Source organism: Chiloscyllium plagiosum, unplaced genomic scaffold (assembly GCF_037043375.1).
Source record: "Chiloscyllium plagiosum isolate Xiang-an unplaced genomic scaffold, Cpla_swu_hap1 HiC_scaffold_1, whole genome shotgun sequence".
Classification (NCBI taxonomy): Eukaryota; Metazoa; Chordata; class Chondrichthyes; order Orectolobiformes; family Hemiscylliidae; genus Chiloscyllium; species Chiloscyllium plagiosum.
This window is the reverse complement of record NW_028270139.1, coordinates 94,013,204-94,028,599: the sequence shown is the minus strand read 5'-3', so window position 1 is coordinate 94,028,599 and position 15,396 is coordinate 94,013,204. Positions and strand designations below refer to the sequence as shown.

Here is a 15,396-nt window from a genome sequence, read left to right as displayed (position 1 = left end):
AATATTTTCTATTACCAGCATAAGTGAAAGGTTTGTGCTGGATGGATGAAAATGAGATAGGAGGTAAGGTCAAAATCAAGGACAACAGGTTTCTTACATTAGTGAGAAAGGACATTGGTTAACAGTTGACTGTTCACAACAATAATGCTCACTTTGAATAGTTCCAGAAGTTTAGAAGTAAGTGGAAATCTTCAAATTGCTATAGGAGTTACACTACCACTCTGGACAGTTAAATTTAGACCTTTGCATTACAAGTTTATTGACATGGCCATTGCACTCTGTATATACTAACAGTTTTGACACTTGATTAATAAATTGGGCTATTTTATTATTACTCAATAACAATATTCCACACGATTGATTGATTACAAGAGTTTGCAAACAAACTCAATTTTCTCAATTTCAATTATGGGTATGTTTTAACCTTTCTCCACTGTAAACTGTATTAAGTTGCTTTGAAATACAGTTGAATTTAACATCTTTTAGACAGTTATTAAAAATCCCAATAACTTAAAGCCAACTGGGATTTCAATGCTTAAATGGTAATGTTTAGAATCTTAGAATTTAGAATTTTTAGAATCCCGACAAAATTCCTAGTGTGGAAACAGGACCTTCAGCCCAACAAGTCCACACTGACCCTCTGAACAGTCTCCCACCCAAACCCATTACTCAATATTTATCCCTGACTAATGCACTTAACCTACACATCCCTGAACACTATGGGCAATTTAGTATGGCCAATTCACCTGACGACATGCACATCTTTGGATTGTGGGAGGAAACCAAAGCACCGGAGGAAACCCACACAGACAGGGAGAATGTGCAAACTCCACACAGTTGCCAGAGGCTGGAATTGAACTTGGGTCCCTGCTGCTGAGAGGCAGCAGTGCTAACCACTGAGCTACCATGCTGCCCATAATGTTTTTATGGTTGTAATTTTTATTTAAAACAATATAGAAATAAATATCTAGGTTATATTGTGGTTCAATAATTATGTTTAACTTAAAATAAAATTTAAAATTATGCTTGTGATATGACTTAATTGAATACTCCAAGTTTTATACAGTTTATAGTAATTTCTTCATTAAAATATACTTTAAGTTGAAACAATAGCTTAGATTAAAAGTATCACCTTTTTAATTATTGTTCAAAATTTGAAGTCGTTTATTAATCTTAAGCAAAAATAAATCCACGGAATTCTCTAGAGCTAAGAACATAGTTTAACATAACTATAAAGACTCCTGTAATCAAATAGGATATTGAAAATGCATGTTCATAAGTTTGTTATACAGTACATACTGCCTGGTACACAAAAATAACAACACGCAAATATTTTTTTTTAGATTAGATTAGATTACAGTGTGGAAACAGGCCCTTCGGCCCAACAAGTCCACACCGACCCTGCCGAAGCGCAACCCAGCCATACCCCTACATTTACCCCTTACCTAACACTACGGGCAATTTAGCATGGCCAATTCACCTGACCTGCACATCTTTGGACTGTGGGAGGAAACCGGAGCACCCGGAGGAAACCCACGCAGACACGGGGAGAATGTGCAAACTCCACACAGTCAGTCGCCTGAGGCAGGAATTGAACCCAGGTCTCTGGCGCTGTGAGGCAGCAGTGCTAACCACTATGCCACCGTGCCGCATTTGATCTGACACCAGCAAAAAATACAGACGAGCAAATAATAGAGTATGGGAAGAACGTGCGCTCCTCAAAATCCGGATTAACGCAAACATTTAAAGCACAAACAGCTAACTTTTTTTTGATTTTTCAAAGCTTCGACGTTTGACTTTGACTCTGTGGCTAGCATTTTATGCAGAAGATGCAAATCTGGGATGGTGTGTGGTCTCCTTGATGTCGGGTTCAAGGATGTCATTGAACAGCTGTAGAGAACTGACTGAGTTGGGTGAACAGCCAGCTGTGTCAATGACATAGGAAAGTGACAAAGTCCTCTTGGACGGTTAATGACAATAATATAGTTGGTGAGATGTACATGAAATTCTGAAAGGTGATTGATAAAATGCCAACAGGGATTTTCTGAAAAATTAAAACCCATGAGGGGAAAAAAAAGAACATCGTGGCAACACTGATTCAAACTTGGTTAAATAACAGAAACAGAACAATTGTGAATGGCTGTTTTTCTACAGTAACAGACTATAAAGATGATTCAGGCTGCCTAACAGAACACACACAAGTGGCAGATGAAATTCAATGCAGTCAAGCAAGTGTGTGGTGATACATTTTGGTAGGAAGGCAAGGAGAAATGGTATGAAATTATGGACATCATTTTTAAAAGAATGCACGAATACAAGTGACCTGTGTATATATATGTATAAAATCACGGAATGTGACATAAAAGGTTGAGAAAGCAGCAAAAGCAGTTTTTGGGATCCTTGACTTTATAAATAGAGACAGTGTGTAAAAGCAAGGAAGTGATGCTACACCTCTACAAATCAGTGGTCAGAACACATTTGGAGCACTGTGTTCAGTTCTGGGCATTTTATTTAAGGAAGGATGTTAAAGCCTGGAGACAGTTCAGAGGAGATTTACGAGAATGATACCAGGAACGAGGAATGTTGTTTACAAGGAAAGATTAGAGAGATTAGATTTAATTGCCCTTTGAGTAGAGAAGATTAAGAAGTGACCTTATTGAGCTGTTCAAAATTATGAACAATTTTGACAGAGTAAAGAAAGATATTCTGTTTCTATTAGTTGGTATGTTAGTAATTAGGCATCACAATTTGAAGAGAAATCAGAGTTAACGTTTCAAGTCCGGTGACCCTTGCTCAGAACCAAAATGTTAACTGATTTCTCTTCACAGATGCTACCAGACCTGCTCAGTTTTTCCAGCAATTTGTTTTTGTTTCTGACACATAGCATCTGCACTTCTATCTGTTTTTAAATCACAATTTCAAGATTGTCTGGAGTGAGAAGATATTCCTTTCCTCAGAATTGTTAAAACTTGGAATGTACTGCATGGGAGAGCGGTGAAGGCAGACTCCATCAGACGTTTACAAAAGAGAGCTGGATATATATTTGGAAGTGATGAAGTTAGAAAGCTACGGAAATAGAGCTGGAGATGGGACTAGCTGGGTAGCTCTTCTGGGAGCTGGTATAGATAAGATGGGTCAAATTGCCTTCTTCTGTACTGTACTGTAAAATTCGACAATACTGTTTCAAATGGAGTAGCGTATCCTATTTTGGTCCTACTTTAGGAAGGATGTGAAGGCTTTATAGAGAATGAAAAATGGATTTATTGGATTGTTTCTAGGGTTGGAGGACTTCAGCCAAATGTGTGGTATGAAAAATAAGACAGTGGAGTGGGATTAGCAGAGATGGTCCTGCAGAGAGCTACCACAACTTCAGTGGACCAAATGCCTTACTTAGTGTTGCAGCTGTTTTACAGTTCTACGGAAAAGAAAGAGTTTCCACAAACATCCAAACCCAAGCTTACGATATTTAACTGGCCAAACATACTTTTCCATCTTTGGTTATTAAGGAGAACATTTTTCCAAGCCCAAACACTTGCTGAAACACTATCTGGAGAGGCATTCACTTAAAAAAAAAATTCACTTAGAGAATGTTTTGTTTAAAAATAATGAATAAAAGTTCATTATAAAGATGATTAAATTTCATTACTCAAAGCTGAAAAATCAATTTGATAGCTTCAAAAGTTTGAATGATTTATTGTCTCAGGTTTTCAAAACAAATGCAACATTTAGCTACCTGCATTTTTATAGACGACATATCCTACTTACTGCCACAAAATTCTTGAAAAGCAAATCAACAAAATAGTACATTTACATTATCCCCAAAGTAGCACATTATCATATTAAGCATGCTTTATGTTAAAGTACAAGCCTTTTAGGAACTGATCGCGTATTATATTCAGCCGCAAAAGAATTAAAGAGAACCACTTTGCCCATTTAATAAAAAAGTTGGGCTTCAAAGAAATGAAATAAATTTATTTATATTATTCCAGTGCGTGTTGAGCTTAAACATAAATGTTTAATGAAATGTTTGACCATTTCTAGGTGGAAAATTGTATGGAATAGGTAATCCTTTACAACGTAGTATGTAACAATTTCATCCAAAAATCTGAATTCTCAGGCTACAGGTCTTTCAAGTTAATGGACTAATAATCAGAACTATGTAACACTTTCAGCTTTAGACTTTTGGAGGCAAGAAGTATACAGGGAACAAAACAAAAATTATTGAGCAGAGGAATCGCAAGAAAACTTGAGAAAAGAGCTTTGTTTTGGATTCAAACTTACTAGGAAAGTTCAAATCTTCAATTGCTAACCACAGCTTTGGCTGTCCAGCAATAATTTCAAAAATATATTATAACCGTACAATATACAAGTGCAATGGCAACCCAAAGAACTTACATCAATTGCTGCACAGAATTAGCCCCATAATTTGTGGTCTTAATTACCAGAAAGATTAAAATCTGACTAAATGCCACTATTATGATAAAGGCAATTCCAAAAAAACTCCACACCATACATATCACAACTGCAACTAGACTTGATAAAATTGGATTACAATGCTGCCTTGGATACAAAATGTCATTAGCATATTAACTTTCAGATCAGAGACCATCAGCTCAAAGTTGATCTTATGCTATTAGAAAACAGACAAGGAAAAATAGCAATATACAAGAAATCCTTCAGAAGTAGAAATAACTTTAATCATGAGGACAGTAAAGCAGAAATGAATGACTGCATTAATTTTTAAATAAGTCTTGAACAATGCAATGCAGGGCATTAATGGTGAAGTACAATTATTTTTAAATTTTATAATGGATATCAATTTCTCAGTGTACAACTATCACCACACATACGTACACAGCAAATCAAATATTAGCAAAGCTCGTAATTGAAAGTCTTTGGCTTGAAGCAGATGTTTTATAGTGTTAATGCAGCAGATGTGATTAAATATAGTTTAACTGAGAAAAGAGAAATAGCTCAGAATTGATCAGAACATCGTAATGTGTTGTAACACTAATTACACTGTATATTTAAGTGGCATACATCCTTTAAAATTGTGCATGATAAATCTACATTCAAACTTAAGTATTAAATCTTCAACATCCCATATTGTTATCTTTATAACAATATCCTAATATATATATATATATTATATATGTACAGGTAATGGTTTTGCCATTACAAATTCTGCAAATATAGTAGCAAGAGATTTAAAAATGCTGCCACATCCTGACTTCGGAGAACTCAGAATACTGCATTCCACTGAACAAAAAAGCTCACTGCTCCAGTGTTATGCTTCACATTTTACATGTGTGGTTTATGCAGGACCTACACTATTTTTGCAACCATCCCCAAATAAGTGAGATGGATACATTTAACACTATACAAATTAGAAAAATAGGTTTTAAGGTATACAGCTGTAGTAGTGTAAATTTAATATTTTCCCCTTACTCATTACCTAGTCAAAAATGTAGTGCTTTTTCCCCCTCTAAAATTCACAGGTGCTAACATCTAGATTGATAGTTATTTTAATGAGTTTTATTTTTCAAATAAAAATAATCATATTAAGATTATAACAATGCTCCTAAGTATGGTTAATGGAAATGGATATCAAGATGGGTACATCATATTCATCATTATTAAAGCCTATTATGACAACAGCAATCAAATTCATTTTGTGCCTTCTAAGTCAAGTTGTTCCTTTTTTAAAAAAAGTTTCAAAACTATTTAGAAGAATTATTTGGAATCAGATATAACAGAATTAGGAATTATGAACTCATTAAACACTGCAGCACTCTCATTTAAAGAAAGTCAATATAGTGACTTCATAATAGTTATAATTATAAAATTAAAAATGTCAAAGTCAAATACATTGCATTACAATACTGAGAGAATGTGCTGGCAAATTATTAACAGTCAGGGGAATTTAAAAAAAAATCCAACACTCATCTAACCTAATCCTGGAATAATGTAATCAAAATCCAACATGGTATGCAGTATTGTTTTAAGTCTACATTAGATTAATTTTATGCACCTCCCTCCCCATCCTATAAAGGCATAAACCAGTCAGCTGTCTGTTCCCCTTTGCTATATGGGTTTCTTATAAGTACAAGAATGACTGCTTTATTTCTGTGCACAAGTTTAACATTTGAGTGGATATAGAAGTAGATAACAACGCAAATTATTCTCAAAAACTGCTATCAACAACTTTGCAAACAAAATATTTACAGCAGTATTTTGATACAATTTTCTGAGGAAGCCATGATATTACCACGGATGTTCACAGTACACGTGCTTCTTTAGGTCTACTTAGGATGGTTGCAAACACTAAACAGCAGTTCATAACTTTGATAAGTCGCTTGTGAAATAAAAGCTGTTTTAGCATAAACACCAGGAAAAAAGGGTACATTTCTATTTTGACTGAGGCATATAACTGTTATGTTTCACAGCCTGAGGCATATAACTTTGCTGATCGGTTTCCAGACCTGCTCTAAATCCTAAAAACTCCAGTTTGACCACAGTTTGATTATTACTGCTTTGGAACGAGTCCACTGCTGGACAGAATCCCTCCAAGTCTGAAGTCTGATCTGAAACTTCCATTTGATTTAGTCTGAGTGAATTGTCTTCATTTGTATCACCCAAGATTTCTGCTCCATTTGGATGTGGCTCATTCAAATTTGTCTCCTCAATCCTGGCATGCTGTTTAAAATACAGTCTTTTTACTTCTGAACTGCAGCTTCCAAAATTTCCATATGTATGTTCATCAGCCTTTTCTTCATTTTCTAATAAAGGCTGCGTTGATTCTGATCTTGTAAAAGCCTGTGCTGATGGTTGCTGACACCTGTAACCAGGGCTGCTCACTAATACAGTTGAATACTGGACTGTGCTTGTAGTATTCTGTGCAGACTCACTATCACTATCCGAAACACTTTGTCGAGGGGATGACATGCACGAAGAGCCTCCAATGCCACTGCTGTGCTCTTCTGATGTACTCTTCTCCTTCTTTAACGATGTCAATTGCTTGATTTCATCTTCATTAGATAGATATTTCTCCTCATCAACATCAGCTTCAACAATTGTAACATCAGATATAAAGCCATCTGAATTCATAGATTCCTTTGGTCCTAGGTTGTTCTGTTGAGAAAATATATTTTGTGTGATGGGCATGTATAATCTAAATGCAATAAAGTTAAGCAACAAAAGTTAAGGTTCTTAGAATCATTGAATAATAACTCTTACAATATATGATTTGGAGATGCCGGTGTTGGACTGGGGTGTACAAAGTTAAAAATCACACAATACCAGGTTATAGTCCAACAGGTTTAATTGGAAGCACACTAGCTTTCGGAGACCTATCACCTGATGAAGGAGCGTCGCTCCGAAAGCTAGTGTCCTTACATTATAGAAGGAAGGCATTTGACTTATTATGTCTGTCCCAGCTCCCAAAAGAGCAACTCAGCTACTCCCACTCTCTAGCCCTCTCTCTGTAGCCCTCTAACTTCTTCACTTTCAATATATAGCCAGCTTTTTTCAAACCTTCTATGGAACCCATACCTACCACTCCCTCAGGCAGCACATTCCAAATCCTAACAACTGAGCCAAGAAGTTTTTCCTCAGCTCACTCTCTTGCTGACAACCTTGAAATTGTGATGCTTATTTATTGACATATCAATGAGTGAAAATATCTTCCTTAAGCCTATCAAAACTGTTCATAATTGTGAGCACCAAAATAAGGTCATCTCTTATTCTCCTTGGAGCAGAGAAGATTAACCCGAATGTCTCTAATCTTTCAGAGTATCTGAAATTCTTCATTCCTGATATAATTCTAATAAATCTCTTTTGAACTGTCTCCAGAGCATCCTTGCTTGAATAAGGGGTCCAGAATTGAACACAGTACTCCAAATGTGGTCTGACCAATGATTTGTAGAGGTGTAGCATCACTCCCTCGCTTGTATATTCTATGCCTCTACACATAAATGCAAGGATCCTCCTATAAGCCTACTTAATTCTTGGCAGTGTGGAGGAACAGAGGGATCTGGGTGTGCAAGTTCATAGATCCCTCAAAGTTGCCACCCGTGAACAGGGTTGCTCAGAAAGCATATGGTGTTTTGGCTTTCATTAGCAGGGGGATCGAGTTTAAGAGCCGCAAGGTTTTGCTGCAGCTCTACAAGTCCCTGGTGAGACCACACTTGGAATATTGTGTCCAGTTCTGGTCGCCCTACTATAGGAAAGATAGAGGCTTTGGAGTGGGTGCAAAGAAGGTTTATCAGGATGCTGCCTGGACTGGAGGGCTTGCCTTATGAAAAAAGGTTGAATAAGCTCGGACTTTTCTCTCTGGAGAGAAGGAAGGAGAGAGGAGGCCTGATCGAGGTGTACAAAATAATGAGAGGAATAGATAGACTCAATAGCCAGAGACTTTTCCCCAGGGCAGGATTGACTTGTAGGAGAAGTCATAGTTTGAAGATATTAGGAGGAAGGTATAAAGGAGACGTCAGAGGTAGGTTCTTTACGCAGAGAGTTGTGAATGCATGGAATGTGTTGCCAGCTGTGGTGATGGAAGCAGAGTCATTGGGGACATTTAAGCGACTGCTGGACATGCACATGGATAGCAGTGAATAGAGGGGTGCGTAGGTTGAGTTACTATATTTTACATTAGGATTAAATCTCGGCACAGCATCGTGGGCCAAAGTGCCTGTTCTGTGCTGTACTTTTCTATGTTCTATGTTAACAAGTGTATCAACTTGCCAATGCACCTTCAGAGAAACATGCGCATGAACCCAGAGGTCCCTCTCCTCCTGTACTCCCCTCAATGTTGTACCATTGAGCCTGCCTTGTCTCTCTGTGTTTCTTTTACCAAAATGCATTACCTCACTTTTCTCTAATTGAAATTCATCTGCTAGCTGTCTGCCCACTTGGCCAACTTTTCAATGTCTCTCTGAATTCTTATCAAATGATCAGTGAGACCGCATTTCATTAACACTCCAAAACCAAAGACATAAACTACATCTTTAAGGTGACTCAGAGCTTTTCGCCAAATAATTACAGTCATAGAGATCTATTGCACAGGAAAAGGTCCTTCAGCTCATCACATCTTTGCTGGTCAAAAGGAGCCACCATACTATTCTAATTACATTTTCCAGCACTTGGTCCTCAGCCTTTTATGCCTTGGCATCACAGATGCACAACTAAATACATTTTTATAAGAGTTTCTACCTCTACCATTCTTACAGGCAGAGTTCCAGATTCTCACCACCCTCAGAATCAAAAGATTTTCCTCACATCCCCTACACCCCTGACTGGTCCCTCCACCTTCCCGTCTATCCTGTGCATGCCCCTCAATCATGACCCACTTCAGCCTTCTTTGTTCAAGGAAAACAACTTGAGTCTACTGAATCTGTCTTCATAATTAAAACTCCCCAATCTAGGCACTACTCTGGTAAATCTCGCACTCTTTCCACTGATCATTTGACTAGCCTATCTATAACCTTCTATAGTTTAAGGCTATCCCCATGACTATCACCACCCCACATGTCACCCACAAACCTGCTGATCAATGCTTCTACATTCTCAATGAGCAAAGAACAAGTCTGTAAGTCTGAATCATTTATATGTACCACAAATAGCAAGGCGCCTCAACACTGATCCCTGTGGAATCCCACTGAACACAATCACAAAAACACTTCTCAACCATCACACACTGCCTCCTGGATTCAGTTAACAAATTTCCTTAGATCCCATGGGTCTTGCCTTCACTATCAGTGTCCCATGTGGGACCTTATCCAATGCCTTGCTGAGTTTAACTCAGTCAAATATATTGCGCTCATCTCCACATCTTGTCACCTGTTCGAAAAATTCAGTCAGTCATGACCTCCCTTTAACAAAACCATGCTGACTATTCTTGATTAATCCCTGCCTCTTCAAGCACAGATTAATGCCATCCTCAGAACGGTTTTCAAAACTTTGCCCACCACGGAGGTTAGACTGACTGGGCTGTAGTTTCTAGACTTATTTCTTCCTCCCTTCTTGAATAGCCACACCACATTGATCACACTCCAGTCCTTTGGCACTTCTCCTATGGCCAGAGAGAATCATAGAATCCCTAGAGTGTGGTCGAATGGCCTGCTTCCAATCAGTTCCACACCGACCCTCTAAAGAGCACTGCACCCAGACCCACCCCTACTCATGTAACCCTGCCAATCCACCCTAACCAGCACATCTTTGGACTGTGGGAGGAAACCAGAACACCCAGTGGAAATCCAAGTTGACATGGTGAGAACGTATAAGCTCCAGAGAGACAATCATCTCAGGGTGGAATTGAACCCAGATCCTGAGTGCTGTGAGGCAGCAGTGCGAACCACTGAGCCACTGTGTCACTCCAAAGAAAGGAATTGAAAATTATTGCCAGTGCTTCTGCTATTTCCTCCCTGGTCTCACTCAACAGCCTGGGATACATCTCACAGAGGCCTGGAGATTTATCTACTTTTACGACTGTCAGACCATTCAGAACCTTCTCTCTGACTATGTTAATTTCTTTAAATTATATCACAGTCCTTCCCCCCGATTTCTATATCTACCATCATCCTTCTTTACTCGTGAACACTTATTCAAAGTATTCACTTAGAACCCTATTTATATCCATTGGCTCCACATACAAATTATCACTGTGGTACTTAATGGGTCCTACTCTTTCCCTACTTACCCCTTTACCTCAATATCCTTGTAATTTCCTTTATTTTATCTTCCATTATTCTTTCACGTACCCTTCTTGTTTTTCTAATTTCCATTTTAAATTCACTTTTGCACATTCTGTACTCCTCTAGGGCTTTTGGATCTTCTGTATTTGCCATAAGCCTTCCCCTTTCTCTTAGTTTAATCTTGTATATTCCTTGATATCCAGGGTTTGCTGGATTTGTTGGTTATACCCTTTATCTTTATTGGAACATGTTGGCTCTGCACACTCCCTAATACTTCTTGAATGCACCCCACTTCTTAGACAAAATGTACCAAAAGTATCTGTTCCCAATCCATTCTGGCCAAATCATATCTGATCTTATTAAAATTGACCTCTACCCCATTTAGAACTTTGACTTCAATTCCATCCTTGTCCTTTTCCATCACAAATCTTAAATCTAATAGAGTTATGATTGCTGTCTGCAAACTGCTCCCCCCCCCACTGATATTTCTGCCATGTGCCCAGCTTAATTACCTAAAATTAAGTCCTTCTCTTATGGGGCCTTCTACATACTAGTTTAAAAAAGCTCAGAAGCTCTTTTCAAACCTTTCACAATATGAATACCCCAGCTAATATTGGGTAAATTAAAAATCCCTTAATGTCACTAATATTTAATACATTTCCCTCCCCATCCATCTCAAAATCAAACTAGCCCAGAACCTCTGGGCTATAAACTCTCACTCTTGCACCCTCTCTCTAATCACACAATCTGGATTAATATTCTACTTCTATACTTGCTAACATTTGCCATCGGAAGTAATCTAGAGATTATATCTTTTGTGTTTGTTTTTTAATCTACTTCCTAGCAACCTAAATTCTGCTTTCAGGACTTCGTCCATTTTTCCACTTGCTGTTGGTATCAGTATGTACCAGTATTGCTGTCTAGTTTCCATCTCCTGTCAGAATGACTTGCAGCCAGTGATATCCTTGATTATGGCAGGATGACCAGGGAGGCAACATACTATCCTGGAGTCACTTCTGCACCAACAGAATGCCTCTATTTACCTTATAATCAAAGCTCTTACCACTGCTATTGTTCTTCCTCATGTCACCCACAGTGACATGAAGTTGGTTCCCATTACTTTCCTCTGTACAGCCCTCCCCATAGTATCCAAATGGTATATCTGTTAGAAACGGGGATAGTCACAGGGAATCCTGCACTTCCTGCCTTCCTCTACTCTTGTGGTCACCCATGCCCTTTCTGCCACGTTCAGGTGTGTATCTGACATGGGACTCTCACTGAACAAGTTATTACTGTATTTCATCGAAGTAATATGTTAACTAGGTAAGTGTGGAATTCTGCACAGCAAATAATAGAGAAGATAAATGATGAGTTAATCTGTACCCACATAATCAAGTCACATCATTTTGACAATGACCGATGTGGAGTACTGCAGTTAGTCTGAATTTAGCAACAACTTGATTTGGCTGCTCCACTGTGGTGACAAAATTTTGTTATTTAAGCCTTTAAGTGGTCTTAAAAACAAATATTGGACTAGTTTTCAAAGAAAACAGGAACTTACTTTCTATATTCAAAATACAACTGAACTCAGAGCACTTGCAAGGGGAGAGGAAACAGGCAAAAATCTTACTGAATTGGTGGAGGAGTGATAATGTCATTGAACTCGTAATCGAGATGTCTAGCTAATGCACTGAGAACACTGGTTCAAGTCTCACAATTAAAACTGATGGATTTTAAACTCAATTTAATCAAATCTGGATTATGTAGCCATTATCAGTAATGATGGCCATAAATCTATCATTAATTGCTATAAAAACCCATTTAGTTCACGAATATCCTAAATGTAACTTCAGATCCATACTGGTGTGGTTGACTCTTAGGTTGTTTTCACCTTGTGGGAGAGTCTAGGACCAGGAGGGAATAAGACAGAAACTAGGAGGAATTCTTCTCGAAGGGCTGTGAATTTGTTATTTTATTTATTACAAAGGGATGTGGAGGCTGCATTGTTAAGTTCATTCATGGTTGACACTGTATGGGACTGGGATGTCATAGCTATGGCAAAAACATGGCTGAGGGAGGGACAGGACTGGCAGATCAATGAGATCAATGTTCTGTGGTACACATACCAGAGGAAGGATAGAACAGGCAGGCGGGGGAGTGGTGTTTTCCATTAGGGAAAACACACTGTATGTAGAGAGGATATTCGTGGAGGATCGTCCACATGGATGGAACTGAGAAATAATAAGGGGGTGATCGCTTTGATGCAAGTGTAGTCTAGCCACCCCCTCCCAACAGTCAGCAGAAAGTAGAGGAGCATAAAAGTAGAGATTGCAGATATATGCAAGAACAATACATTTGCAAAAGTAGGGAATTTTAGCTTTCCAAAATTAGACTGGAGCTGCCATAGTGTAAAAGGCTTGGATGGGAAGGAATTTATTAAGTTTTCATGAAAATATTCTTATTCAATGGCTCTACTGGAGAAGGGGCAAAACTCAATCTCCTCTTGGGAAATAAGGCAGGGCAAGTATTGAGTTGTTAGTGGGGAAGCATTTTGGTAGCTATGACTATAATTTTATTAGTTTTAAGATTGTTATGGAAAAGGATAGGTCTGGTCCACAAGTTAAAATTCTAAATTGTGTTGAGACCACTTTTGATAGTATTAGACAGGAACTTTCAAAAGTTGAGTTGGAGAAGCTATTTGCAGGTAAAGGAAAATCTGGCAAATGGGAGGCTTTCAAAAGTGAGACGATGCAAGTTCAGGGACACCATGTTCCTGTTAGAGTGGAGTGAAGGGCAAGGCTGTTAGGAATAGGGAACACTGGATGACTAGAGATATTGAGGCTCTGGTCAAGAAAAAGGAGGCATGTGTCAGGTATAGATGGCTAGGAACAAATGAATCCCTTAAGTTTAGAAAGTGTAGGAATACACTGAAGATGGAAATCAGGAGGTTTAAAAGGGGACACAAGATAGCTTTGGTAGATAAGGTTCAGGAGAATCCAGAAGAAATTCTGCAAGTATGTCAAGGGCAAAAGAGTACCTAGAGAGAGAACAGAAGGGCCCCAGTAAGGATCAACGAGGCCATCTTTGTGTGGAACTACAGGAGATGGGAGAGATTCTAAACACCCATCTAACTGCATAAAATTACTTATTGTGAAGAAAGACATGGAAGCTAGGGCTAAGAGAAGTCAATAGTGATGTCTAGAAGAGTACACATTATAGAAGATATGGTGCTGGAGGTCTTAAAAGGCATAAAAAGGTAGATAAACCCTCAGGACCTGTTCTAGTACATCCTCGGACATTGTTGGATACGAGGCAAGAGATTGTGGGGCCCCTAGCAGAGATATTTCTAACATCATAGCCACGGGTGAGATGCCAAAAGATTGGAGGCTAACATTGTGCCATTATTTAAGAGAGGCTTCAAGTAAAAGCCAGGGAACTACAGACCAGTGAGCCTGACATCACGGGTGGGTAAGTTGTTGGAAGAGATTCTGAGAGACTTACATGCATTTGGAAAGGTGAGGACTAATTAGGGATAGTCAGCATGATTTTATGCAGACAAAATTGTGTCTCACAAATCTGAGTGTTTTTTGAAGAGGTGACCAAGAACACAGATAAAGGCAGAACAGTAGACGTTGTTTACATGGACTTTAGCAAAGCCTTCAACATAGTTCCGCATGGTTCCGATTGGTTAATAAGGTTAGATCACATGGGATCCAGGAAGCGCTTTAGCTAGCCAAAAGAATACAAAATTGGCTTGACGGTAGAGTTAGAGGATTGTGGTAGATGTTGTAATTGTATTCACCTCTACCACTTATCTGGAAGCTCATTCCACATACACACCACCTTCTGCAAGAAAAGGTTGCCCCTCAGGTCCCTTTTAAATCTTTGACCTCTCACTTTAAATCTATGTCCTCTAGTTTTGGACTCCCTGACCATGGCTATTTACCTTATACATGCATGCTTGTGATTTTATAAACCACTATAACATTATTGTTGTTCAGACCGGAGGCTTGTGACTAGTGCTGTGCTGCGCCGCAAGATTCGGTACTGGGTCCACTTGTTCATCATATTGATTAGATTAGATTCCCTACAGTGTGGAAACAGGCCCCTCGGTCCAACCAGTCCACATCAACCCACCCAGATCCGCTACCCTCTGACATAATGCACCTATAACTATGGGCAATTTAGCATGGCCAATTCACCTAACCTGCACATCTTTGGAATTATTAGGGTAAGAATATAGGAAGCATGGTTAGGAAGTTTGCGGATGACACCAGAATTGGTGGTGTAGTGGACAGTGAAGTGGGATCTTGATCATTGGGGCCAGATGGAGTTCAATTTAGATAAACATGAGGTGTTGCACATTGATAAGACAAACCCAGGCAAGAATTAATGGTACAGACCTGGGGAGTATTGTCAAACAGAGAAACCTAGGATTGAAGATACATAGATCCTTGAAAGTGGCTTCACAGGTAGACAGGGTGGTGAAGGCAGTGTTTGACTGCTTGCCTTCATTGGCCAGAACACAATACAGGAGCAGGAATGTTACAGCTTTGCGAATACCCTATATAGCCACTCCTGGTTGCCCTGCCTATAGGAAGGACATTAATAAACTTGAAAGGGCGCAAAAATATTTACAAAGGTGTTACAGAGACTGGAAAATTTGAATTATAAGGAGAGGCTGGATAGACTGGGACTATTTGCC

At 38.8% G+C, this 15,396-nt stretch overlaps 1 protein-coding gene across 5 annotated transcripts in view; it reads right to left on the bottom strand.

Moving 5' to 3' along the window:
* Positions 1-3,677: 3,677 nt before the first annotated feature.
* il6st (interleukin 6 cytokine family signal transduce) overlaps positions 3,678-15,396 on the bottom strand; it is an 81,718-nt gene continuing 69,999 nt past the window's right edge. For all 5 annotated transcript variants that reach the window (XM_087988985.1, XM_087988976.1, XM_043688907.2 and 2 more), the window contains one exon: positions 3,678-7,131. In XM_087988985.1, the coding sequence (XP_087845111.1) occupies positions 6,409-7,131 (723 nt within the window). In that variant the 3' untranslated portion in view covers positions 3,678-6,408. The remainder of the gene's footprint in view (positions 7,132-15,396) is intronic.